The sequence below is a fragment of the Pseudopodoces humilis genome, chromosome 6, assembly GCF_049639895.1.
Source record: "Pseudopodoces humilis isolate 2021_Gansu_Grassland_sample_001 chromosome 6, ASM4963989v1, whole genome shotgun sequence".
Lineage (NCBI taxonomy): Eukaryota > Metazoa > Chordata > Aves > Passeriformes > Paridae > Pseudopodoces > Pseudopodoces humilis.
This window is the reverse complement of record NC_142205.1, coordinates 28,157,920-28,185,018: the sequence shown is the minus strand read 5'-3', so window position 1 is coordinate 28,185,018 and position 27,099 is coordinate 28,157,920. Positions and strand designations below refer to the sequence as shown.

General features: G+C 36.0%; 1 protein-coding gene across 1 annotated transcript in view; it reads left to right on the top strand.

Annotated features, from left to right (window-relative positions):
• The window catches only part of SGCZ (sarcoglycan zeta), a 396,272-nt gene that overhangs the window by 315,265 nt on the left and 53,908 nt on the right, over positions 1 to 27,099 (top strand). The window contains 2 exon segments of the mRNA XM_088056576.1: positions 15,948 to 15,976; positions 17,467 to 17,533. Coding sequence (XP_087912702.1) covers positions 15,948 to 15,976; positions 17,467 to 17,533 — 96 coding nt within the window.

The window sequence follows — 27,099 nt, the reverse complement described above, 5'->3', positions numbered from 1 at the left end:
ATCTATTGCATCTTCTTAGAAAATTAAAGATTGAAACTGTTCATGCAAGTCAGTTGTACAGAAGAAGGTAAATTTTCCACACAGAAAAATATCAATCCTCTTCTCATGTAGAAATCTGTTTTAAAATCTTCTCAGATTCAGCCTGTTGCATTCATATCTACTGAAATTTGTGTTATGTCCTGACAACACTGGGAATGGATTGAACGTAGCATCTCAGATAGTGAAAAAAGATGAAAATTATGACTGAAAGGTATAAAGCATGAGGAAAACAAAAAACTTCAATCTTCTGTGTAAAAAAACAAAAAAGCAAAACACCTGGGAAATATATTTGTGTTATGGATAGTGCTTGAGATTCTCTACTCCTGTTCTGACTGTCTTGCTGTGAACTTCATTATGTGCATGAATTCTTTTTTCTTACTATTTTCTAGAATGAAAATAACATACGTAATGGGAGTATTGGACATTGTCTTAAAGACTGAATGAACTAGAGAAAGTCATCTTAGAAAATAAATCATTTTTGGCTAAGTAAAAGAGGACTTCCAAGACCATGAAGTACTTCACTTCATTCTTTGGCAAGATTTCTGTCCACCTCATAGGAATTGGTAGCTTAGCCTCGTGGAAGAAAGATGAAGGGTGTAGAAATGGACAGATTATTTGACATATGTGGTATTTTTAAAGCCCCTGTGGAAAAGGTGCCAATAAATCATATTCTTCCTCTAGAGTCAAATTGGGAAGAAATTACATGGGAATCTGGAACAAATTTGAGAACATGTCCTTGAAACATGTGATGCAACCTTGCAGTTCAGCTTGTCAGGAGAAAAAAGATGATGGAGAAATGTGTTGTGGGACTCGGCTCCCAGGCCTTGGGTTTTGGTCTTCTCTGTTCTTGATTTCACCTTGGTATGAAAGTCAGATGAATTTCATCTGTCCCTCCTTACCCTTCAGAAGTAGGAAATCCAGTTGCCTGAGCAAGGGAAGAAGTGGTTTCTTTTAATGATTCCTTGGAAAGGGAGTCAGTGCTATGAGGCCTGACAGGTAGGGCACCTGCCTTATTGTGTACACATGACATAAAAAGGAATTGTACTCCCAAAGGAATGAAAGTTTAAAAGCTGTAATTCTGTCCCTGACTTCTTGTTGAGGAATTAGCTAGGGCATCTAAAAGGAGCATCATATCAAAGCAACATGGGAGACAATTATATGGGAGAGTGTTTTATGAATTTGCTTTTTATTTTTACTGCTGGGTATTTTATATTTGAAAATTTGTTTCTATTTTGTTGGCAGTAAAATACAGCCTTCCTGATTTTGGAAGGGATACTCAGTAGTTTTTTATCAACTTGGTATATAAAAATATATCCAGATAAAAATAATGAAGCTGAATGTCTCCTTCCGGATTTTGTATTAAAATGAAGCTAGTATAAAACTCTGTCCCTGTGATACAGTGGGAATATCATAGATTTTGACAGTCTCCGTTTCCCTTTATATAAATTTGAACTAGTCTTCTTCTATTGCTATAATTCCTTTTGTATAACTTATGAGACATAAAAATATAAATGATAATATAGGTTAGGCTACATTTTTCTTTGTCTTTTGCATTCTCTTATAAAAATTTTGCCTGAGCTTTTCACACAATAAACTACACAGATGCTGACTCAGGGTAGATTTTTCCAAACTAAAATTCTTTTTTCCCCTCAGGATCTTTGACACTTCAGAAGTGCTGACCTAGAAAGGGCACACTGTTAAAATACTGTTTTATGCTAGTCTCAAAAAGGAAACTGATAGATGACTAGTATTCACAGCATTTGGCTGACATAGGTCTATTTGCTGATGTCTACGCAGGAAAAAAAAATATGAAATTCAATCTCAGGAAATTGGGAAATGCAACTGTGTTTCATTATGACTTTTGTAATTTTATTGGTTGGGAAAAAAATCCACTAGCTAATATTAGTATGATGAAGTAAAACTAATTCTATTGTGATTTTCCCCCATTTGATGTATAGTTGTACTGTTGGGGGGTTTTATTATTATAGACAGATGAAAGCATTGAATTTCATAATTGTTAGCAGGATTAATCACAGAATGATAGAATATGCTGAGCTCGAACAGACCCACAAGGATCATCAAATCCAACTCCTGCCCCTGCACAGGACCATCCCCAAGATTCACACCATGTGCCCAGAAGTATTTTCCAAACACTTCTTGAAATCTGTCAGGCTTGATGATGTAACCACTTCCTTGGGGAGCCTTTTCCAGTGCTCCAAACAGCCTCTGGGTAAAGAACTTTTTTCTGATATCCAACCTAAACATACCCTGACACAGCTTCAGGCCATTCCCCCAGGTCCTGTCACTGTCACCATAGAGAGGAGATCAGTGTCTGTCCCTCCTCTTCTCCTCAAGAGGAAGTTGAAGACTGCAATGTCTCCCCTCAGCCTCATCTTCTCCAGTTTAAGCAGACCAAGTGCCCTCAGCTGCTCTTCATGAGGCTTCCCCTCAAAGCCTTTCACTATCCTCGTGGCCTTTCTTTGGACCCTCCCCAACAGCTCAATGTTTTTTTTTTATATTGTGGTACCCAGAACTGCCCCAGCAATTGAGGTGAGGCTGCCCCAGCTCAGAGCAGAGCAGGACAATCCCCTCCCATGCCTGGCTGGCCATGCTGTGCCCAATGCCCCCAAGACAGGGTTGGCCCTCCTGGCTGCCAGGGCACTGATGACATATGTTCAACTTGCCACCAGCCAGGACCCCCAGGACTCTTTTCACAGCCCTGCTCTCCAGCAGTGATCCAGGATTACCCATCCCAGGTGCAGAATCCTTTCCTTGTTGAGCTTCATATGGTTGGTGATTGCCCAATCCACTGATTTGTCAAGGTCTCTCTGCAGGGCCTCCCTGCCCTCGGGGGAGTCAACAACTCCTCCCAGTTTTGTATTGTCTGCAAACTTAGAATCCATTCAAGTCCTGTGTCCAGGAAATCTACGAAGATGTTGAAGAGCACAGGGCCATAGAAGGAGGAACTGCCATGCAAACTGCTGTGCCACGCCCTTACTGATTTGCCACACCTGTTTGCATAATTCCTGTTTCCTGTGCTCCTGCACACCCTGGAGACATTTAAACCTCCTTTGGTTGTTCCCAGAACTGGCCCTCCTTGCCTGGTTAGCTACCAAGGGTCATGATGAGGCTCCTGAACCTTGGGGAGTCCCTGTATAGCTCAATCTCACCCCTGGTCTTTCCTTCAATCATGGCTGTTTGAGGTTCCCTGACTGAAATAAAAATTAAAAGTGTTTGAGCAAATTTGATTTTTAATGAAATGAAGTTATTGAAAAAGAGAATTGAAAAGAAAATAGTTTTTTCAGGGTATCAAGCTGATATTGGAGTATGTCATGTAGAATTATTGCCATATTATTACAGGAACCAACAGTTTTCAAGATACATGCATGATTATACATTCATTATTTTAGTCAAAGGTCTCCTGGTGCAAGTTAATTCATCCATTATATCATTTATATACAGAAGAATATCTTCCACTATGTGCTGAAAAGTTACCACACTGGGTTAAAGGTTAATAAATTTAAAATATAATATAAATATAACATTTTCAGAGGATGAAAATTTAATACATATATAATGGTTATAGGTTAGCATGAATACATCTAAAATTATCTGACTTTTTTTAGATTGACATTTAATCAGATAATATTTTCTTGTATTCTGGAAATAATAATGCACTTAACCTTCCTCCCCCACCTCCATGGCATTGACAAATGGAAGAGCAAGACTGATTAAAGGAAGAAAACATTGAAATACTGTATTTAAATATGCATAAGTTAGCTAGGATTCTCTTTAAAAGATTTTAAGTTTGCCCATGATGGCAAACCTGTTTTTCCAAATAGATGTTTCATAATTTTTTTACAGGGAAGAATATTTAACAGTAGAGTGAGAATTAGTTACAAAACTTGACTTGAAATGACTTTCCACTTTTTTTGGCTGACAACCTCCTATACTCAGTGTGCCAATCATCTACATAATTGCCATGGCAAAATGGATAAAGTAAAACCAAAAGAAAAGCCCTCTTCAGAAGAGGAATAATCACGCAATCAGTTACCAGTTAAGGGCATTTACAAATATATTAGAGTCCCAGAGGACCCAGCTTCACTGACAGGACAGTTTGTCTTGTAAAGAATGTGTTGCAGTTTAGCACAAGTCATTGCAATTCATTAGTTAAAATTTATTTTTTAAACAAAATTGGGTTTTTTTTAGAGTCTATAAGGACTTAATTGTAAATGTCAATCCTGTATAAAAAGCAAGGAACTATCACTGGGATAATTACTGTTGTATGTTTTTACATGATGGGAAACTGGAGCCCTTCAAATCAATTCTTGTTGGTCTATTCAACTTTAAATACTTACTGTCTGAAGCCGGTTTAAATTCTTAATGAATGTCACAACAAACACATGGTCACATTCTGCAAAAGTTCTGATGTAGTTTCTCTCACTTGGCCATAAATCATTTGGATAAAAATTATATAAATATTGGAAGACTATAGCACATTAAGTCCTTTGTAGAGAAATACATCTCCGTGCTGAAACATAGTTTAAGAAGTCTCTGGTCTTTGCTACTCCTAGTTGGTCAACCCTATCCACTACTGCAGAAGTTCCCTCTTACCTCTATCAGTTCAATGGTTTTAGTTGAGTCATGGTTTTAAATGGTCATAATAAAAAAATCTAAATTCAGTTTTTGCTATTGTCTGTTTACATTCTTTGGTACACCAATTTGCGTGATGGGATGAATGTTTTTCTTTAGCAGAGAAGGAAAAAAACAAAACTGTATACTGAGAGAAGGTAAACCACTATTGCTTTCATTATTTGGTCTGGATGAATCTGAAAATTCAGTCTTACATCGTTGAAAGCTCTTCAAGGGGATGTTCAGTATGTGTTTTTAATTGTCTTTAAACGTCTGAGGACTTCTCCAATCTTTGTTATTATCTCAATAGCACTTTCCTTTAAGTATACATTGTCTTTAAAATTCTGAAGAATGATTGGTCATTTGCATCAGTAATCTTTGTTGAAAGGAGTCATTAAGCCACTTCCCTACGCCAAATATTCTATTAAAATTTGTTACAGGCAAGATTTCGTCTGAGGAAGCTTGGTAGAATTAACTCCAAAAATATAGATCAGCTGATATAGCTCTATCTATATATATCTATGTAGATCAGCTGATAGATGTGTTTGTTTTAGTGCTAAAAAGAGGTTAACAAAATTAAACCTGATTATATGACAAACTAGTAAATTATTTTCATTGCCACTTAGAATCAAATAGGAAGACATATTTATTTAATTATAATACTAAGAGTAGGAATTTTATAAATTTTATTATTTATTACAATGTTAATTAGTAGCTGAACATATCTTTGCTTAATTCAATATAAAACAAGTCCTTACAACAAATTTTCTTAATTTTATTTGAATTGCAGGACTGAGTTTAAAGGTAAAATATTTAAAGTCACAGTGTTTTAAATGTGTATAAAGCTCCAGAATACTAGAAGGCCTGACAAAATTGAAGGAAGAAAGAAATTGTTAGACAGGTTTCTTAGGATCTTTAAAAATTTCCTTTAAAAGTTTACTGTTAATTTATTTTTTAATTTATTATAAAAATGTTACATATACAGCTTTTAGAGTACATTTGGACCTAGTTTAAATTTTGTTCATTACCTTTGTTCAAAAGTCAGAGCTGAAAACACAAACCAGAAGTTTTTTCAATGCCTCTTAGGATAAATGTAGGAAAAAAACAAATTAGCATCTCAAGTTTCACTGAAAATAACTAAGGTTCACTGGAAATATTTTACAGAGTAAAATTAATTTATTTATATTATAGAATAATATTATAGAATAATATAAGATTATATAGATTAATATTATGAGATTATAATAGATTAATATTATACGATTGCAATAGAGAGTTAAGTATACTGGTTTGTACTGATAATTACTGTAAAATTCTGATACAGAATCATCTGGAACTGTTTGATCTCTTTACATTTAGGACAGTTGACTAGCTGCCTGAAGCACAACATAAAATATTAAAATTACTGTTGTGCCAGCAATGAAGAAAAAAGAGCAGAAAGCATTCTCAGTTTCTGGTATGCTGTGTGCACTGCTTTGTGTTTGAGAAATACTCAAGCACTAATGCAAGCCAGAATGAGATCTTTTTGGTAGTTTAACACTGTTGCTAAGGAAATACAGCCATTTTTAATTTCTCATATTGCTCTGTGATCTTGAATTTAAAAGGAATTCTTTACAGTCTTTAGGACACTTGATTAATTCTGCAGGTGGCAGAAGTGATCCAGGTCCATGGCATTTCTTATGTTGTTTCAGTCTAAATGTTATCTGTGAAAAAGTGCAGTCGTGAAGCTCTGTTTGATGTAGTCTTTTTCAGTAGATAGAAGTTTTCCTCAGTATTTTAAAATCTGCAGTGAAAAGTGTTTGGTGTAGAAAAAATTACCCAGTTACTGAAACAGAAATAAATTCTGAATAGCTACAGAGTTGAAATGGAAGTCAGATTGTTAATTATATCCTTTGGGAAAGATCTGTGTTATTAAAAGGTGGCAATTATCTCAATGGCAAAGTTGACAATAGTGCAGTTCCCACTGGGAAATAATATGCCTCCCTGAAGGGGCATGTGCCACATCTTTCCCTGAACCATAATCCTTGCTACAGAATTTTATTTCCTCAGTTTTGACCTTCAGAACAGGTCCGGTGACTTGTTTTAGTCTGTGATTGGCAAGTCTCAAGGCAAATTTCCTAAAAGAAAGGCAATTTATTCAATCACCAAGATATGTCCTACAATAAAGGTGGGGATGAATGCCTCTTTTCCAAAGAGAACAAGTTTTAGAGGAGACATGAAACAAATTCTGAGCTTACATATTGGCCAAGTTTGTGTACTACTAACGTCAAAGCTACTCATTAAATATTTTGAAATGTTAAAAGAATATTGAACAGCAAAACCTGAGATAATGCTTTTCAAGGTCACATTCTAGATGTTGATATGTAAGGATTAAGGGTGAATACATGATATGTAGGAGATATTTTGGGGTTTTAATCTTAAAATATTCTCTTCTACTTGTTGTTTTCAAGATAATGTAGCATTTTCTATTGATTGTTCATACCCTGTGGTGACAAAAATTGCATACTTTGTTAAAAATAATAAGTCAGATTAAGATCTTGTCATGGGTCTGCCTGGAGGATTGGAAAGCAAAGGCTATTCTGACTTAGTTATTAGCTGTTTGCATACTTATTCAAAAACTGAGAATGCTGTACCAACTAAATGTATGAAACCTCTTCATTCCTTTTTATGTCAGCAATGTTTGTTAATGAACAGTTTTACTGTTGTCTTTCGATGTGAGAGAACCACACTTTCCTCCCCCAGGTGGGATGTTTCCAGCAGATGTCATTTCCCCAGGGAGATTTAGAGCAGCCCTAACCATAGAATCAGGAATGGTGTGTAGTAAAGAAAGGAGGAGGAAAAAGAGGTTTTATAGTCCATTATTACCTAGAGAAGGTTAATGATCAAGAAGAGAAAATTATAAGAAATGACAAGACAGATCCTTCCTTATGAAAAGATAGGAGACATAGTGGATGCAAGTACCAGTGGTTCTGAAAAGAAGGCTGTGTCTGCAGGGAGTATGGAAAGGTGTAAGAAATGGTTCCATACTTAAAACAGCTAAAAATTAGCTTCTGTTCTTTTACAGCCAGACCACGTGGAAAGCTATCTGATTCTTCTAGCTGGACAATCAAAATCGAATTTTCTCAATAACTGCACTGGAGTTGCTTTCATGAAAAAATTGCTGCACAGACAAGTTTGTACTGAATTTCTCACTTAGGAGCTGGTAAAATAGATACGAGACCTTTGCAATAATGTTGAAGATTTCAGTCCTGGCATGTGCAAGATTATCTAGTTCTAATCCCCATGCCATGGGCAGGGGCACCCTCCACTAGATCAGGTTGCTCGAAGCCTCCTTCAGCTGGCCATGGACACTCCAGGGCTGGGGCATCTACAGCTTCTCTGGGCAACCTGTACCAGTGCTTCACCACTCACAGTAAAGAATTTCTTCTTAATATGTAATCTAAAATTATGCTCTCTCAGTTTGAAGCCATTCCCTCTTATCCTATCACTACATGAACTTGTCAGAAGTCCCTCTCCATCTTCCTTGCAGGGTCTCTTCAAGGCCACAATTAAGTAATCCCAAAACCACCTCTTCTCCAGACTTAGCACCACCAATTCTTTTAGCCTTTCCTCACAGAAGAGGTGCTTCATGCCTCTTACCATCTTGGTGACCTCCTCTTGAGTAATTCCAAGAGCTCAATATCCTTCTTGTGCAGGGCACCCCAGAGTTGGATGCAGTGTTCTAGGTGGGGTCTTACCAGAGCAGAGGAGCAGAATCCCCTCCCTCCCCTGCTGCCCACAGTGCTCTGGATGCAGCCCAGGACACATTTTGCTTTCTGGGATGTGAGTGCCCATGGCTGGGTCATGTCCAGCCTCTCACAGCACCCCCAAGTCCCTCTCAGCAGGGCTGCTTTTCTTCTGTTCATCCACAGCCTGTGTTGATACCTGGATGTCACACTGACCCTGGTGCAGCACCTTGCACTTGGGCATGTTAAATTGTGTGAGATTCCCATAGCCCGCTTTTCAAGCATGTCCAGGATCCTCTGGATCCCATCCTCTACATGTGTCAACCACACCACTCAGCTTGGTGTCATCAGCAAATTTGCTGAGGCTGCACTCAACCCCTTTGTCATTGATGAAGATATTAAATAGTGCTGGTCCCAATATAGACCCCAAAATGACACAATATATCACTGATGTCCCTCGGGAGCTGTTGACCACCACCCTTTGGATGTGATCATTCAACACATTCCTTATCCACTGAACTGTCTACCCATCAAATCCATCTTTCTCCAATTTAGAAAGATGTTTTGAGGGACCACGTCAAAGTCTTTACAGAATTACAGATAAATGGTATCTGTGACCCTTCCCTTGTCACTCTTGACCTTTGTAATCACTCCATCAGAGAAGGCCACTAGTTTGGAACTTTTGTGAAGCTGTGGTGGATGTATCTCATCACCTCCATGAGCCGTGTTCTCCATGAGCCTTAGCACAGCTTCTAGGAGGATCCGTTCCATGATCTTCCCAGGCACAGATGTCAGGCTGACAGGTCAGTAGTTCCCAGGGTCCTCATTTCTACCCTTTTCAAAAAGGTACATGTCCCTTTTTGCATGCAGTCACCTGTGACTTCACCTGACTGCCCTGACTTTTTAAATATCATTGAGAGTGGTTTGGCAACTACATAAGCCAGCTCCCTCAGGACTTCTCAGACTTCTTCTCATCCACTGTCAGCGAGTTTCCAAATTCTTTATTATGGGGAGTTACACCTTCTTTGACCTTCCTTTTCTGGTTAGAAACAGAAAATCAGTGACTTATCTGTAATTCCTGTAGTTTCCATTCTTACTCTCATTCCTTTTGATGCTTTGATCAAAGCCTTGTTGTGCCTTACGCTAAACATCCACCAAACTGGTCGTTCTTGTCTCAGTGAAGTGCAATAATGCAGCCTGAAAACACCTAATAATTGCAATAGGCAACGGGTGTATGCAGGGGAAGACCCAGTAAAGTAATAATAATAATATCCCCTCTGTTCGCTAAGTGTTTCAAAGTTCATTTGAGATGTGTTTCCTTCTGGTTATTTAACACAGGAACAGTAGAGAGAAGTAGCAATGCAGAAAGCTTTGCCAAGGTAATCAGGATCCAGCAGTGAGTGATTCTGCTTGAAGGAAGGCTTATCAGGAAATATAAACACTGTAGAAACTAAGATAGCTACATGAAGAAACAAAAAATACAAAAAAATACAGGTAACTCCTAATTTTTACTGCTAAACCTGTTGCTAATACTAGCGCTATCATTTAGTCATATAAATTGCCACCTAAAGAATAATTCTATAAAATAATAGGTGTAATATTCACCTAAAATAAACCTTCTAACTAAAGATTTAATGAGTCATCTTGCCCTTTTTTTTGTCTTATAATTTTATTTAACATATTCACTTTAATGTGCATTAAAAAGGCTTTCTACTTTTTGTTTAACCGCAAGTCTTTTCTGCTTTGTCTGAGCTATAAGCTTCATTCCAGATTTCTGCTACAATTAACGCTTTTCTAAAATTTTACTTTGTTCCCTGAACTCTCTTTAGAATTTTTTTATTCTCCTACTGCTTCAGAATTTGAAAAGATCTGTCAAAGAAATCATAGCGAAATAAAAATTGCTGGTGGACATACTGTTTTTATGTAGTCCTTTGCTGTATGCCTGCAAGGCACCACATAAGTGGAACCCAGAACCTGTTGATGTGCTGAAGAGTTCACATTTTTCAGAACTTTTATTTCAGATTTTCCACAGAAATGGATAAATATAATGAAAAAGCTTACTTTGAAAAAGCTTACTTTGACTATTTCTTTCAATTTTATCAGTTTTTCCATTTATTGCCAAGTAAAACTTCTGTATAATTCCTGACATACATCAAGTGAACAGGTGTTGACACAATTTCCTCTGTCATAAGCATCATACAAACAAGAAACCTTGTAAAAGTTTTACAAATATCCGGGTTATCAGATACTCACTACAGCATATTTTTGGGTTGGGTTTGGTGGTTTTTGTTTTTTCTTCTCTCAGCTACTTAATCTAAAATAAATTAGAGGAATTTTCCCTCAATAGGGAGTGGTAGGAAATAGCTTTTAAAAGCATGAATATACTTTGATTTATATAATTTTTTCCTGTAGTATCTTCATCCTTTTCCTGGTGTTAATTGTTGCTATATTTCATGTTGTAGCAGTTTAAGTTTAAACAGCATGGGAAAGACAGTCCTGTTTCACTGTGATGGTATGACGTGGTCAACACTTGCATACAAACAAGAACCAAAAGGCTGCTTTCCAAGACTGAAAATAGTATAATGAATTGTTGGTTACCATTGAGCATAACTTAAATGACTGAAATCCTTTCAATAACTTATGCACCCACACCACAAGAATTTTGACAGGTTTGAGAGGAGTGGAGTACAGTGATTCCACCCTTAATGTTTTTGCTTCAGATTTTAAGACTTACATTGGTTTTCTGCGCTTGTCTTTGTTAAGGTTTTGTGGGGCTTTGCATTTTAATAATATACAGTTTTATTTGTTGGATCAGAATTTAATGACTAAGTAGTGAGCTTTGGCCATTTAACAAACTTCCTCCAAGTACATTTGTAGTGTTGCTTTATTTTTAGTTGGGATTTTTATATCTAAATCCCATTTTAAATTTTATTTGATGTTTAAATCAATTCCACAAAAGTCATGTCTTTTGTCTGCTATTTAAATATCTACTTCTGCTTTATCATTAAGTTTTTCTATGCATGATTGAATTCCTCCATAATAAAAATTTCATGGTGCATTGTACAAGGAAATAAAACAAGTAGGTCATTTCTGTCTGGAGGTTATAGCCGTGATCATCGTTCACATAGCTTCTTGGAACTCTGTGTATAACTCTTGTTGGGTACATCTATATTACTTTGGTAGGAGTAGCTGTGTTTGGGTTCAGCTTTGGTGTTGTCAGGAATCTGGTCGATATCTGTGATTGCCTTTAGCATATAACAAGGCTGGCAGGGGCACAGAGCAAAGGCTGGAAATCAAGAGAGCATCCTTTGATGAAAAAACAATTATCTAGAAGGTATGTTTATGTTTCTCAAAACTTGATCAATAACCTCAAGTATCAACTAGGGTGTTTTATTTGTTTGTTTCAAACTATTTGCTTGTGCTTTGTTTACTTTTCTTCCACACCTTTCATTTCTTTGGTGACTCAGGTGAGGTATATTGTCCTCTGACTTGAAAAAAGCAGAGTCTGTATGTCAATGATGATCTGGCTCTCTGTCGTTATTTGGGGTATTTTTACCAAATTAGTTTTGACATGAAGCCAAGTCTGCTACACATTCTGCCAGTGTGTTACATAAAATATCTGATTCTTTTTTTTTTCTGCTTGCATTTTATGGCAATTATATGCAAATCAGTCTGATTTGGATGAATGAAATGCATTGACCTATTAGTTTACCTGAATACTTTTCCCATCCTCCTCAGTGTGTAAGAAGAAATGTGAAGAAATCCAGACTTTTAATAACATTTGGTCAAAATTTTAAGATATCTGGAATGTTTCCTTAAAGCAGAAGTCCAAATGTGTTTACTGAAGATTTTCAATCAGATTTGTGATTTCAAGTGTAATTAGTAGCAATTAAATTTGGATTTTCAGGTTTGAAAGGACAATTATACATGAAGAACACTAAAATGTGATGTGAAATTTTGTTTTGGGAAAGCAGGGGTATAGAAAATAGGGAAAAGCATCTAATTAAATTGAACCAAAACTCATGTTAACTCTTCAGCTCAGAATTGCCCAGGAATAACTCAGACAATAAACTATATTCATTTCTCCCTATCTGAAATACACTTGTGTAGGGGTCCCTGCTTCCCTGACACCTTGGAAGGATTCTAATTTTTGAGAATATTCTTGGAAATACTGAATATTGGTAAATATTGATATAAAGGAATATTGAAAATATTCTTGGAAAACATATCATGAGAATATTCTGATGAAGAAGAGTTTTCTTTAATTTGTGTTTTAACAGTTCCAAACTTGTACAAAATTCCAAGTCTTAATGGAGCCTTCAATTTTTTAAGTATTCAAGAACTCAGCAATTGCTTTTGTTTTTATGTCTTTTTTCCTTCATATCTTTCCTAATGCAAATTTCTTCATGTTTGTTTAGGGCTAGTAATAACCTTAATGATAGAAAGTCTGTCTCTGAGACTCCAAGCCCTACAGATGTGTGTTTTTTCAGTCTCTGTAGCTTTATCTTCCATCTCTCCCCATTTGCAAAGAAATGTTGCTAAAACATGCTGATGTTCTGGTTCTGGATGACAGATAACCTCTAAGGAATGTTTTTTCCGTCCCCTCACATCTTCTTTGGTCTTTCCACCCTTCTTAACTGGCACTGTGTCTTTCATATCCTTCTTCTAAACTCTTTGCAATTAATTCCTCCAGGATATTCTTCACACTTGTTATCCCTCATTTGCCTTAACTGCAGTTGCCCCTGTAGTTATTGCACATCTACTCAGCAGTCCTTTGACTCCCTTGGTCTGCTGCACTGACCAGAGTACTAAGTACTTTCTGTTTCTTTCGGTTCTCATTTCATTTCTCATTCGGTTCCTGTGGTGTGGTCAAATAACTCATACATTTTTCATCCTCCTGTTGGGGTCATTGACCAGATGCAGACAATCAGCTTGTTCAGTGGCACCCACAGCATGAATCTCTAAAGCAACAGACACTCTGCAGCAGCAGGGAAACATGTTCTCTGTATTTCTTAAAACCTGGTAATGGTGAGTTTCTCAGCAAACCAAAGTTTAATACTGATTATTTTTTTCTGTAAAGATACCTTGGTAATGCTGTGGCCATTCTGAGTCACTAGAGTCTCAGGGTTTGTTTGAGAAGTGTCCTGTAAGGAAAGGTTTGCCATAATTATTTTAGCTGTTCATACTGGAGATAGGAGCAAATAAAGGAATATATAGCATTACATCCTTTTACAAACTGCCAGCGGACAGCGGGGCAGATCTTGAGTCCTGCCTGCTTATTACATTACTTTTTACATCTGTATGACACCATGTAGAAGTCCAGAGACCTGAAGTGTTACACTTACCTAAGCACAAAAATCAAATCATAAAAACCCCATTGCTTGGAATATAAAAATTTAGACATATCAGTACTGTTTCTGAGTGTAAAAGTTGGTGATATTATCATAATTATCTGTGTTCTGAGCATAAATCAGAGATTATATTTAATTGTACAGTGTACCATTTTACCCAGAGAAAACCAATGTTTTCTTAAACTAACTTGAATTGAATTTCTCCATTTAAAGTCTTTCTAATTTAAAAGGTTAATTTTGGAAAGACTCTTCAAAACTGAGCTAATTAGCTGGGATTGCCTATTTGAATGCTGTACAAAATGCATTAAATTTGTCCAAAATATGCTAAAAAAAAAAAAAAAAAAAAAGAGTTTTGCTATGATTGCTATGCAGAATATTTTTGGTTAAATGATTTTATACAGCAATCTATTGGCCTTCCATATAATTAAAATAATATGCTCATCCAATCCTAAAAAGAAAAGTTGATATTTATTACTGAAATGTGATTCTTACTCAAAAAAACCCTAAACCAAGCAAGCACAAAAATTAAAAAACAAACCTTTTTTTCCCCTCAAACTTTTCATTGTATTTTTAACTTGATTACAAGTTCAGAAAGCTTTCTAAAAATACACCCTAAATTAATTAGTTTGTTTTTACTTTTATGAATCCTAGCTGTAAACTTGTTTCAGACAAGAAGTAACTATTGTAACATTTTAATCTGATTTACCTTTAATCTTGAAGTTGTAATGCTTTGGGGTTTACAACAAGAGTCATTTTACACAGTATCATGAACACCAGCAAACTCTTGAGGTCCTCCTGTCAGGAAGCAGTGAGGGCTGGGTGCTCCTTAAACAGGGAGGGGAGACAAGTAGCACAACCCAACCAAAAGGGTTTCAAGTGGGGCTGGACTGAAATGGGTCCCCCCAGGGGGGTTAGGTAGGGCCAGTATGTGCTGGTAGAGCCCTCATGTCAGTACCCTTCTATAATGTTTTAGTAATTAGCATATTGACATTATTAAAGCTCTGTGTAGCTGTAAGAATGTTCTTACATTGTTGGGTTTTGTTATCTACAGTATAATTTTTGAAATGGCATCACAAATCATTGGAAGCTGAAGTTTGCATCAAGAGAGTAACAGGTCTGGTCATGCAGAGAGAAAATTATCCAGTATCTTTATGCTTTAGATATGTTTGTATTCCTATGAGCGATACTCCTTGCACTTCATACTCACCAAACAGATCAGCAATTCTACTGATTTCAGCTAAGTCTTCTCTGAATGTCTAGCTCCTCTGAGAAGACTATTTTTTTATTCCTTGAACCTCTGTCTTTAGGCACTTGTATAAAATAAAGTGCAAGTAATGTAGATGAAATGCTGGACTGCTTAAATTGATAGGAGTTCTGCCACTGCATTTTCTTTGGTCCAGAATTTAATCTTTCTGCTCTATATTTTTTATCCAGAAAGTGAGGAATGTAGATTTAAGTTCTTAACTTCTTCACTCTCATTTTTTCTTTTATATAAGGCAAGGAAAGAAGAAGAAAGAAGGTTTGGCTCACCTAATTTTTTCATTATCCTGTATTTTAGAATTTGATATCCAAGGTTCTTTTTTTAAAATCAGAACCTGAGAGTCAGATTTTAGCCTGAGGTTTGTGTTAAGTATTTTTCTATGGTGAAAGGAAAGAAACCTTCAGATCAGACTGTGATCAGTCTTTGTGAGTGTAAGTCCCCAAAACCTTTGCTGAACTGGCAAAAATAGACATGGCAGTGTCCTCCCTTGCTAAGGATAAGATTATTCTGAGAAGACTTTTCACCAAAAAGTGACTAAACAAAAGTGAAAAATGCTCCTTAAAAGCCTTTGGCCTTGCAGATGCCTCTTAGGACAACTGCCTTTCCCAGAGCAGCAGTTGCTTGGACTAATGATTTTCAAAGGACTATAAGGGAAGTGGAAATCAAGTAGTGAGAAAAAGGTCCTTAACAGCTGCTTTTGTTGCCAGAAGCTCCCTTGATTGCATCCCATGTTTAGCTCAAACTAGTAAAGTTGAACACTGTGTCTCACTGATAATTATATGTTTTTATCTAGAAAGATGGACAAGCCAAACAGTCTCTTTCATCTGCCAGAATCTGTGAAGCAGAGATAATTGGCAGGATGTTAAAGAGGTCATAGCATAGTCCAGTGAGAAATTAAATGCACCTGAACTCCCAGAAATTAGCTCAGAATCATTTCAGACTTCCCAGGGAATCGATTATTATTTAAAGTTAATAATCATAGTGAAAACAACTGGGATGAATGTTTCTTGTACAGGAAAGCTCTGGATTCAAAGGAAAGGACTGGAAACTATGGAAAATTTTAGTGAAAACCTAATGCATCATTCAGGTAAAAATAAATCTTTATCTATGTCTCCATATGTCCTTTCCTTCTCATCTAAAAAACTTTCAGGAACAGCAAGAACCAATATATTAAGAGACACATGTACGAGATCTCTTTAACCTTATATGCTCAGTCCAGGGATGACCAATAATGGATGCCCAGGGAGGAATATTACAAGTATATAATAAATTTCCCAAATATCTTCCTATCCCTTAGTCATTCCTACTCAAGGCACATCCCCAGCTGTTTCTGTCAGATGTCTTCATGCTTTTGGATAAACGCACCCAAGCACACTGAGTGCTGGCAAACTGCCAGAAGCATTTAAGTACCCATGGTCTCTCTGCAAACTTCAGGGAAAGAACAGCGTGGTATTAGGTGATTCCAGGGAGAAAAGTGCCTCTCTGCAGTGGTGGTCACAATCCTACATTTTTCCTTCTCTCGTGCTCTCAACCCACTCCAGTGAGAGCATAACTGGTGAGCTTGCTCTTCTTTTTTAAGGCAATCTCTCTTAGCTCTCTGTTGAAGCTCTTCTCCTTCCCTGTGCATCTGTGCTTCCCCTAAAGGAGTGCATATGGCTCCTCATTCTTCAAGAAGCAAAATTCAGTTCTTTTTCGGATTGTTTATGCTGGCTTTGAACACAGGATAAGCTTACATCTGTGTATGCAAACATTTTTCAAAAGCTCAAACCGAGTTGGATGTTGAGAGCCAGGTAGTCATCCTGCTAACTGACTCCAAAATTTTTAAGACTGTATTTAACATAAAGTGTTTTTCTCCTTGCTGTATCAGTTTGATGCCTAATAGTACCTGTAAGGTACTTTTGGCAGTGGATCAGGGTTCTTTGGATCTCACCTTTCAGTGCTCTCGGGTTTTTTTTTTGAGAGTGACAATTCTCTTTATCTTCAAAGAAATGCATGTCTGTGTTTGTAAGATTTTAATAAGTGCAATGCAAATATTACACATTGTGCCGATTAATAGAATAACAAAATATAGTGTTGGTTAGGTAGTTAGAAAAGTACAGGTTAATAAATGAGAAAGGCTAGTGGAACAGGTTTGTGTTAAGTTTTTTTGAATTTGGAACTTTGTAATATTAACAGGAAATTAAAACACAAATAAATCAAATTCAAATCTGATTTCTGAAGCAGGGATTGTATGCACAAAGACTTCAAGTTTAAAATAGTATTCTTGGTATTCTTTAATATAAAAATTTGACTTGTAAAATATATACTGAAATTATTAAAAAGGGCTATTATAGTTGACACAACTTCCCTCTCAGCATGTGCGTTTATATTAAGTTCTAAATTAATTTTACCTCAATTTTTTTGTTCTCTCATTTATTGTCTCATACATGTTTCCCAGGATAGCCCACTGGTCTTACAGTCTGACAGAAATGTAACAGTGAATGCAAGAAATCACATGGGACAGTTAACTGGACAACTGACAGTAGGTGAGTGTTCTTTATTGACTGTTATGTTTATCAGTTTAGCTTTATTAATAGGTTTAATTAATTTCCATCACATATAAAATATTACTGAAAAGTCTGGGAAAAAAATCTCATCACCATACTCAAAAAGCATTGCAGACAATGGATCATAAGAGCATGATTCAGCATTAATTCAAGGAAGATAAACTAGAAATTCTTCAAAATAGCTAAAATTAAAACTGCTTAATGAAGAATTACAATTTTTGAGACCACTGGAACAAAACAAACTGAAAAAGCCTCAGCAAAATATGTTTCAACAACACTTTCAATGGGAAAATAACCATAATTTTTTTACACTTTCTGTCAGTCTTCCATTACTTCAGTGGCAGTCGCTTTGGCCCTGTCACTTTTCTAAGGCATTTTTATCAGCACATATTCAAAATAGTTGGAGTAACAGAATGTTAAAAATCAGAAAAAAGAAAAAAACCAAAATGCTTTCCTAATTACTACAAAATTTAAATGAAAAGCTAACATACTGGCAGTCATTCATTAAAACTGATATTTTACAAAGTATAAAATATAGCCATTCCAAATTAAATGGAAATTAAAAAATCCTCTCCTTATCTGTTTCACTTACCATGTATTTTCCCCCATTTTATGAAGTTTATTGTGCTATTGTTTGTTTTCAGTACAAATAATACTTCTTGTGTTAATAAACATGAAGCATTTTCTTTTATATTTTCTGAAATAGAAGAATATTGGCAAAAAAAATTCACTGAAAAGTGATGTACTAGTTCTGGTACAAAACAATATATATTGACTGGGAAAGGGATGAAAAACAACATAAATGTGTAAGACCTTAGTATACAAAATTCTAGGAGACACCTCTTAGACTTTATGTGTTTTCATTTTTTCATTTTCAGTCCACATTATCTGGTTAAGATGTGTTTTATTCATTGTTTTTTCCTCATGTGCTGAGTTGTTGCCCACAGATAATTTTAAGTTAAACTCAAGCTGTAATCTGTACTAAGTGTTGATAGTGACTGGAGACAGTGGCTTCTAGCTGTAAAAACCTTTGGCAAGAGCACACAGTGACACTCCATCTGCACTGATTTCCCTGAACGACCACATTGAATGAGTGTGCAAAGGTAACCAGACTTGCTAGCGGGTACAGATGAGGAAAATTAAGCTAACACCTGTTCTGGCCATATTGTACTTGCCCAGTGCAATTACGAAATGCAGTTCTCTATCATCTGCTAACTCTGTTGTTGAAACCTCTTCTTCAGCTGGAAATTGCAAAAAGGTGAGTTGCCCATGGCAGACATTCACATTGGCCAAAATAGATATAATATTTTTATTACTGACACTATTCTGGCTGAGTGAATCCAGCACTGAAAATGAATGTGAGTGTATTGAGACTGACCTACTTAAAGGCATCATATTAGAGGTTAATATTTTAAAAATATGAAGACTTGAAAAAAACATGTGTTTTATGTTACCATCATTATGGTGAACACCTTAAGCTTCTTGATGTGCAGCTGGTGCCATCTCTAGAGACTAGAAGCTTGCTAAATTGCAATATTGTATTTACATTATTTCTTAATCTGTTATTTCTTAATCTTTATTTCATATATGGCCTTTGTTATTTCTTATATCAGTATTTTATTTTTTTTTGGTGAATCCCCTGGATTGGATGTATGTTAAAGTATTCCTTATCCTTTATTAAGTTCTTACTTAAGCTTGTTACTTAGTTTCTTAAACTTCTTTCTTTTAATAAAGACAGTCACAACTGCTAGTAGAATCAGTAAAATGTGGATGTTCTACTATTAAGAAATCAAAGAAATTAACAGGAACCTAAAAGTAAAAATAATTTATTTTTAAATTAATTAATTTAAATTAAATTAATGCATTCCATCCTAAATTTTTTTGTTGTGAAAGACAGACGAGTTTTTACTTTTGCCTAGGTAAAAGCATGACCACATTTGCAGAAGGAATGGGAGGGGACTTTTCTATGCAGTTTGCTGACATAAGAAAATATTTTTCTATTGTTGTAAATAGTCCTAGAAAGTTCCTGTCATTAAAAATGCTCTCTGTCCATTCACTAGTGCAGTGTTCTGAAGCAGCTGTTTGTGTGGCTGCCCAGTGAAAAGAATGAAAATAAACAGTGAGGAAAACTCTTTCAAACAACAACAAAAAAGCAAATTATCATGTCCTGGGGAAAAAAAATATTCTTTATAAAACTTTAAAATGTCATTATCTGTTCAGTCTTTAAAGAGTTGAATAATAATCATTTTAAAAAAGTAGACTACACGTTAACGTGGATGGCAGGAGCATTCTACAAAGAATGAAGGATGCCAGTGCATTCAAAAGGATGATAGGGCACTTTTTATACATGTGATATCATTGCCATTTTATCCACATTTCACAGGACTGAAGTGGTACTACAAACCAGCAAATAGGCTGGCTCCTCCTGTGTTTGGCAACCAAATTGCTGCTCGTGCCAAATTTTAGGACAACTAAAAATTCTTTTTGTGATGTTTGAAACTGTGCCATGTAAGACTAAGACAGCCTTAAGAGGACATAATTAGAGCTGTAATGGGAGGATGGATTAATGTAAAAACTGTTTTTGGGGCTGGAAGGAAGAAGGCTATATGTTCACTCGGAGAAATGGAAAAAATCCAGTGAAACTGAACAGATATTCAATTCTGTAAGTGACTATGGAAGACAAAATATGTCATTAAAGTGCATCATTAAGACATGTTGGGAAACACCCTAGCCTAGGAGGAGTGAAGAAAAAATATATGAAATATTTTTTTTTTTTAAAAAAAAGTAACTAAGCGTATTGGATGGTTGAGTGGTTGCAAGTTTAAATGATATAAATTCAAGTTATGCTTCAGGTCATACAATACCGAGGGTACACCCATTATTGCAGTATAGTATTTTTATACTGACACTAAAAACTCTACAGAGAGAAAGCCACAGCTGTAGCAGTGCTTTCTGTTGGGATCTGTACCAACTAAGCAAGAGATGTTGGTTTGTACTCCAGTCTATTCATGACATATGGTCTGGAAACTGCCAAGTTTGTGTCTGGATCTCCAAGAGGACTCCACAGCCTTCAGTTTTTAGACATGCCATTTAAGACCAATGGAACAGATGTATCACAGACGTGAATTGTATCCACAAAATAAAGATGAAAAGATGACAATCCATGGAATTTTTCTGGATAAGTTGTCACATCTCTCCCCTCACAACCTTACTTAGTAATACTTCTGCGTTGTGCATTCTACTTAATTACCTTTACACAACTCTTTTTCTGTGTTTAATCAATGTTTGTATAGCTAATATGGATAATGTAAAAATAGTTTATGTGGAAAATTCTACTTTGGTTTTTCTACTGATCATAGAAATGCACATTAGTTGCTCACCCTGAGCTACAAATCTTTTGTTCCCATGCTGTTTGCACATATCTTATGTACCTCTGCCTGCCTTTGAGTGGAGTACTCTAGTCGTCCAAGCACTAAAAAAATGTAATGTGACATTTGAAACTGAAACACACATTTGTATTTAATGTACATTCGTCCTTAGGTTGGATTATTATTTCAGGTTTATTGATTTTCTTTTTTTTTTTTTTTTGGTAAAAGGTGTTTTTTTCTTACTTTCTTCCTTACCGCAATAATTGTTTCTGACAGGTATTTCTGCTACTGTTTGACCCTTTTCTATTCATAAAGAACTCTAGGGATATCTGAAATGTGCAGAAAAAGTGCATTTAATTTCTGCTAAGCTTTGAGCCCTCAGACAGAATCGTAACTCACAGACATCCAGACCTGTACAAGTCACAGCTTTAGAGTGCTCCTGAACCTGTCGCTCTAGCCATTGAGATCTCCAGAGCCATGCAAATTCAGAAAAAATATCTGAATACCAAAGTTATATCACATTCTTGAAGTTACTTTTTGAGAATAGCAGGCAGATGTATGATTTTCAATAACAGCATTGCTAAAGACTGATAATATTGCTAAAAGATATATTCAAATAACTTGTCAAACTTGGAGATCCTTTCCATACATTCACCACAAAACTTGTCTATTCCAACATCTTTTTCTTTAAAATATGCTTGCTTACTTGCAGTGTTCCATCAAGAATACTTGGGTTATTGTGCAGAAACTGTTGGAAATTAGAAACTGCAGGTTTCCCACATGGGAGTGGGAGCCTCCTTCATCATTCATACCTGTATAGTATATGGCGGTTTCCTATGCTTTTTATGAAGGGATACCTTAACAGGTAACACATCCTGCTACCCTTTCACTTCTGAGGTGTTCAAAGTAAATCATCACCTAAATGCCACTTCTGATGTTCCTTTTGCAACATTTAGATAGCCATGAAGATCTGAAGCAAGTTATTTCAAGTATTTCAAGTATTCTTGCTTTTAGGATCATCTGTGGGAGTAACAAAATGATAGAATATATTCTTACTCTACAGGGTAGTAACAATAATAGTAAGGTAGATGTAATAATATGTGTATACATGTTGCTCTAAATCTTTGGTATTATTGTCAGACATTTTCTTAAGATTTTTATGAACTTGAACTAAGTATCCATTAATAACATGCTTAATGAGACAAGAAATGTTTCTGTTTTGGAATCTTGCTTGCATGCATTGTAGCCTCAAATGTAAGGTCTTTTCTCCTAAGTGTTGCAAGAGGGTGATTTTAGAATGATTATACACATACACCCTTTCCTCGCTGTAGAAAAAGGGAGAAAATGGTCTCAGATCTTCTCTTATCTGCATAATTGTTCCTGTTTCATCTGTAATGGTGTGCTGGGAGGGGAGGCATGAGTTGGTTTACAATCCCTCATTAGCTGTTTTTGCCCTTCAACAGAGCAAACATGGATTAGAATTTGCCAGGAATAGGTGAAATAAAGACTTTCTCCTTCCGCTTACAAAGAGGTTTGTCTACCTGTCATTCCAAACTACAGTGGAATTTCCAGAATCTGAAATACATTAAACTTCCTGCTAGTCTAATTTCCATATTAAAGCAATTGCTCCTGTAACCACTGTGGTACAGTAGCATAATTATTATTGCTAAGGTATGGCAAAACAAAGCCAGATAAATGACTTATCCATTTCTCAGCATTCTCTCAATATCTATTCCTTAACTGAAATACAGACTGAATAAACACAGATTTTGGTCCCTAATACCCCTTTAATGTATGCAAATAAGAAATGTCAGCAATTCATTTTACCATACCTAGATGAATTAGTAGTCTAGTTTTTGCAGTTTTATACAAAGAGGAATATTTCACATTGAAATGCAGACTGAATATGTAGTAGCTTAAAATCTTCTTTTGGCACATTTTGTCATTTATCAGGTGATTCTCATTGTAGTAAAGGTTTTCAACTTATAGTTAGTTCACTTCCTCTTAATTTTCTAATATAAAAATAAATGAACCGAGAATCCATAATTTCTGGGCTAAATTACTTGCATTGCTAATATTTTTTCAGATTTTTTTGCACCTTAAATGGAGTTTTCTGTTGACAATCACTTGGTTGTCTGATGTTTTCTCTGTTACGTTTGCATTAGTTACTTGTCATCCAGAGAATATTTGGATATTTTACACAGCAAAATCTTACATATTCTGAATGTACCGATTTTAAAGTATAAGGTTAAACTTTTATCACCAGTTAAGCACTCTTCCCAAATATAGGAATATAAACACTTTATCAGGAGGTGAAAATACAACTCTTGTGCTAGTTTCTGGTACAAATCCTTTGTCTGACTTTTCAAATGGAGGTCAATGGGAGATATCTTGCTCTTTTTTTATATAGGTTAGTTTACCTTGTACTTAACTGCAGGGTGAAAGGATTTCTTTCAGCTTCAGGACTCACTGCAGAAGGAATGATGGAGCAGTGCCTGGAAGGCCATATGGCTTTATGCCTCCTCCTGGCAAAGCGCGCGAGATGAGCCAGGAGGCAGTCAGAAAGTGAGCCATGTTGCTCATAGCAGTTGAAATGTCCAGCTGGAATCTGAGTCTCATCCCTCCTCATAATTTACAGTGCAACGTGACATTGCCTCCGTTTCTGTCTGTCTAGTCCATGGAAAAGTCTTTTTACAAACCATCTGTGCTGTAACAGGTTTTGTGATAGGAGTTCACCTAATATATACTCTTAATGGCTTCAGCTAAACTATCATGAGAATCCACCCCCATTAATTAATTGTCCTGAAGTGCGGTATTGGAAAAATGTGAAGCTGTCTGAAAACTGGTCCAAACTTTGACCTATTTGCCAGCACTTTGATGAGTCTGCCAAACTAATCCTGAAAAAATTAACATCATAATTTATTTGAAATTCCTCCATATTTCTCTTGCAATTCTCTGTTTAAGTAATTTACAAATAATAGAAAGCATCAGGGTTTGTTTGTTTTGATTCAGCATCAAGAGGCAGACAAATCCTTTCTAATTTTTGTTTCTATTTCACTTGTAAATTAGTTGCATCATTTTCTGTGTTAATCTTCATATGTGCATTTAAAATTCAGCTATGGCAAATATGCCCTTGTGACAAGCTGTTGCATTAACTGGATTGAAAAATAATACTTTTTTACACACCCGTTACACAATTAACTCATAGAACTATTGAATACGCTACATCAACCATTTTCAATCCAGTTTGTGCTTGGTTAACGAGATCTCTTTGCAAGAGAGAGATGCTTTACACAGTACTTCTGATTGAATTTGATAAATTAGATGAATTTTCAGCTTTTAAGCAATATCTTTCATATCATTATGATGATCTTATTGCACGTTATGTGCAGACATAACACTACAATGCTCTTTAGCATTTGAAATACTCTATGGTGTAAAATATATCTTAAGTCTCCCTCATTGCCACATGAATTGCTACGTGAAAACTGTCCTGTAAAAACAGAGTAATGAGATATCTCTCTGTCAGTTATTAAGACCAAGTGGTAATTCTTCCTTGTAGGTATGGCCATTATTTAGCCTGATACCTCCTTCCTGAAATACAAGAGCGTATCACATCTGTTGAGATGTCAAGAATTAAAAATTTTCTATGAGTAAACACAATTGCAAGCAGCAGTAGGACAGTAATTCTGTGAATTCTGTGCAATTTCAGCATGCTTATTTCAGGAGAGGGAGAGTGCTTATACATTGTTGGTATTAAACAGCTTATCCAAAATGTCTGTGCAGTGAACATGATTCTTTGCTTTATCATGCCCAGTAGCGTGATATACATAATCTTCTTTGAATCTTAAAAACTAATAACTTCAGTACTTCCAGAGCTGAGGTCTTAAGACCACTTCCCCTTATTTTTGCATTCAGTATATTTTCTTTCTCCTTTCTACCTTCTTCAGACTCTAAAACTTTCGTCATTTGACATTTGATCCAGCTTTTCTTCTTCTCTTTTTCTTTCCCTCAGTCTGAGCTCAGGAAGACTATTTGTACCTCGGATACAAGGTACAGCTCATTTTAGTTCATATCTGAAGTTGCATTGATCTAATGTGGAAAGCATCTTTTCTGTCTGTAACTGACAGACAAAAAGAAAAACATACTTTCTACTTTTATAAATAGACTGATACCTTTCTTTTCATACCACAGACAAAGTACTTATGTTCTTTCCTTGTTTGTCCATGATCTAAATTTGGAGGGAATTTTAAGGTCCTGTACCTTATTTTTGATGTGGTGCTGGCAGGAACACCTGGCACGCTAAGGACTGTTGAGGTGCTGGCTTCCTGCAGGGCAGCCTTCAAAAAGAAGCCACCACAAGCCTCTTTTTCTCTTGAAAGCACAATGGTCTATGCCCACTGTCACTTTAGAGATGATTATGAAAATGATGAAAGGGAACACTAAATCAGTGTTTTCCAGGCAGGGATTATGGAGGGGGAGCAGGAGTGCAGTAATGACTGTGCAGAGAGGTGTCCAGTCCGCTTGGTATGAGCCTCAGCTCGCTGCCTTAGTATTTCATCTCAATGCTAACTTTGACCCCACAGAATCTGCAGAGTCTGGATGTATACTGAAGTAGATTTTAATTATCAATAGCTATTTGGCAGTGGCACTGCAGTCCTCTGCTTACTTTGGTGCGTTTTAGGCTTTTTATTTTACCTTATTGTACTTTAAATACAAGTCTGAACCTTTCCACTGTTTCTAGAAAATTGGCGCTGAGAAACAGGAAAACACAGTGTTCTGTTGTAATTCTCAAATATTTTATCCTCTTCCCATCCCACCCAACCCGACCCCATAACGTATCGGAGGACGTGCAGCTATGAGCAGCTGATTGATTTAACTGTGGAAGTAGAGTCTGAGTGGGAAGAGGTAATTAGTGTTTTCATGGTGTTGCAGAAGTGTTAGTGTTTAAACATTAATCCGTTGCCATCTGTCCTGCTGCAGTTACCCACATGCTGTTGGCCGGTACAGACAGCGTAACTACTGCCCAAATGTTCAGAGCAGGGAAGGAGAAGTGATTTCCTTTTGTAGGAGAGACATCCCAAGAGTCAAAGAAATGGGGCTGTTTAGAAGTGTATAAGTACGTTCTAGAGGTATAGGAGTGGGTTTGAAGGATGCAGCATCCATCTTCCAAAGATGGTTCTAATTAATTTCTTTAGCTTTATCTGAAGCTAATACTTCATTTAACTTCAAAAACAGCTGCTGTGCATTCATTGTGACATTCACAAGGCTGCTGCTGGGTGCTAAGCATTATTAAATTACCTACAACATCTGGACCTTTTACAAGTCTCTGACAGGACACTAAAATTTTATTTTTACCCCTTTTTTCCCCTGATGTTCAGACAGCTCACTATTATTGTCAGGAATATATTGTTCTAAGGGGTGAAGGACAAAATAGGGGCAAAAATGAGAAGCTTATTTTAAGTTAATTAAATACAAAAACATAATTTAAAAGAAGGCAAGAGCAGTGAGATCTTTCTGGTGTTCTTTTTTTCAGAGCTGCTGAGAATGCTTGGAGGTAGAAATTCAGCAGCATGCTGATCTACTTAAAGGTGTTGAAATAACAGCAAAGAGATATGTCATACATAGGGGTGAGAAGTACTTTGATTAGGTTCTTTCTTCAGCTAAGTTATCTTTAAAAATTTCTGTCAGTTTTATTTTTGAAGCATCTATGAAAAATTAGCCTGTGTCTGGTTGTGAAAGAGATTCTTGCAAATGAATTTTCAGGCTTGGAAACATTTGTGTTTGCCCATGAAAATTATTTGTCCATATGAGATTGTGAACCTCGCAGATAGCAAGTTCTGGTTCATATCAATTAGATGACTAGTCTTAAAAAATAAATAATAAAAATATTTCAGTTTTTATGGAATTTCCCCTCACATATCTTTAGACTATCAGAAGTTTCATCTCAGTGTTATGTTACAATTAATATTGTTTTCTAAAAACATCATCATTGAAGTTTAATTTTTATTTGCTGCACTTCTCCTGGTCCCATAAAAAAAATATCGTTCCAAAACCAACTTCAATGTAACACTGTAACTTTAAAAATACATTAGAAAATAGCAATTAATAACCACAACTAGAACACTGCTGAGTTTTGTCTTTATTTATAAATGAAATTGTTTATTTGCCTTTTTT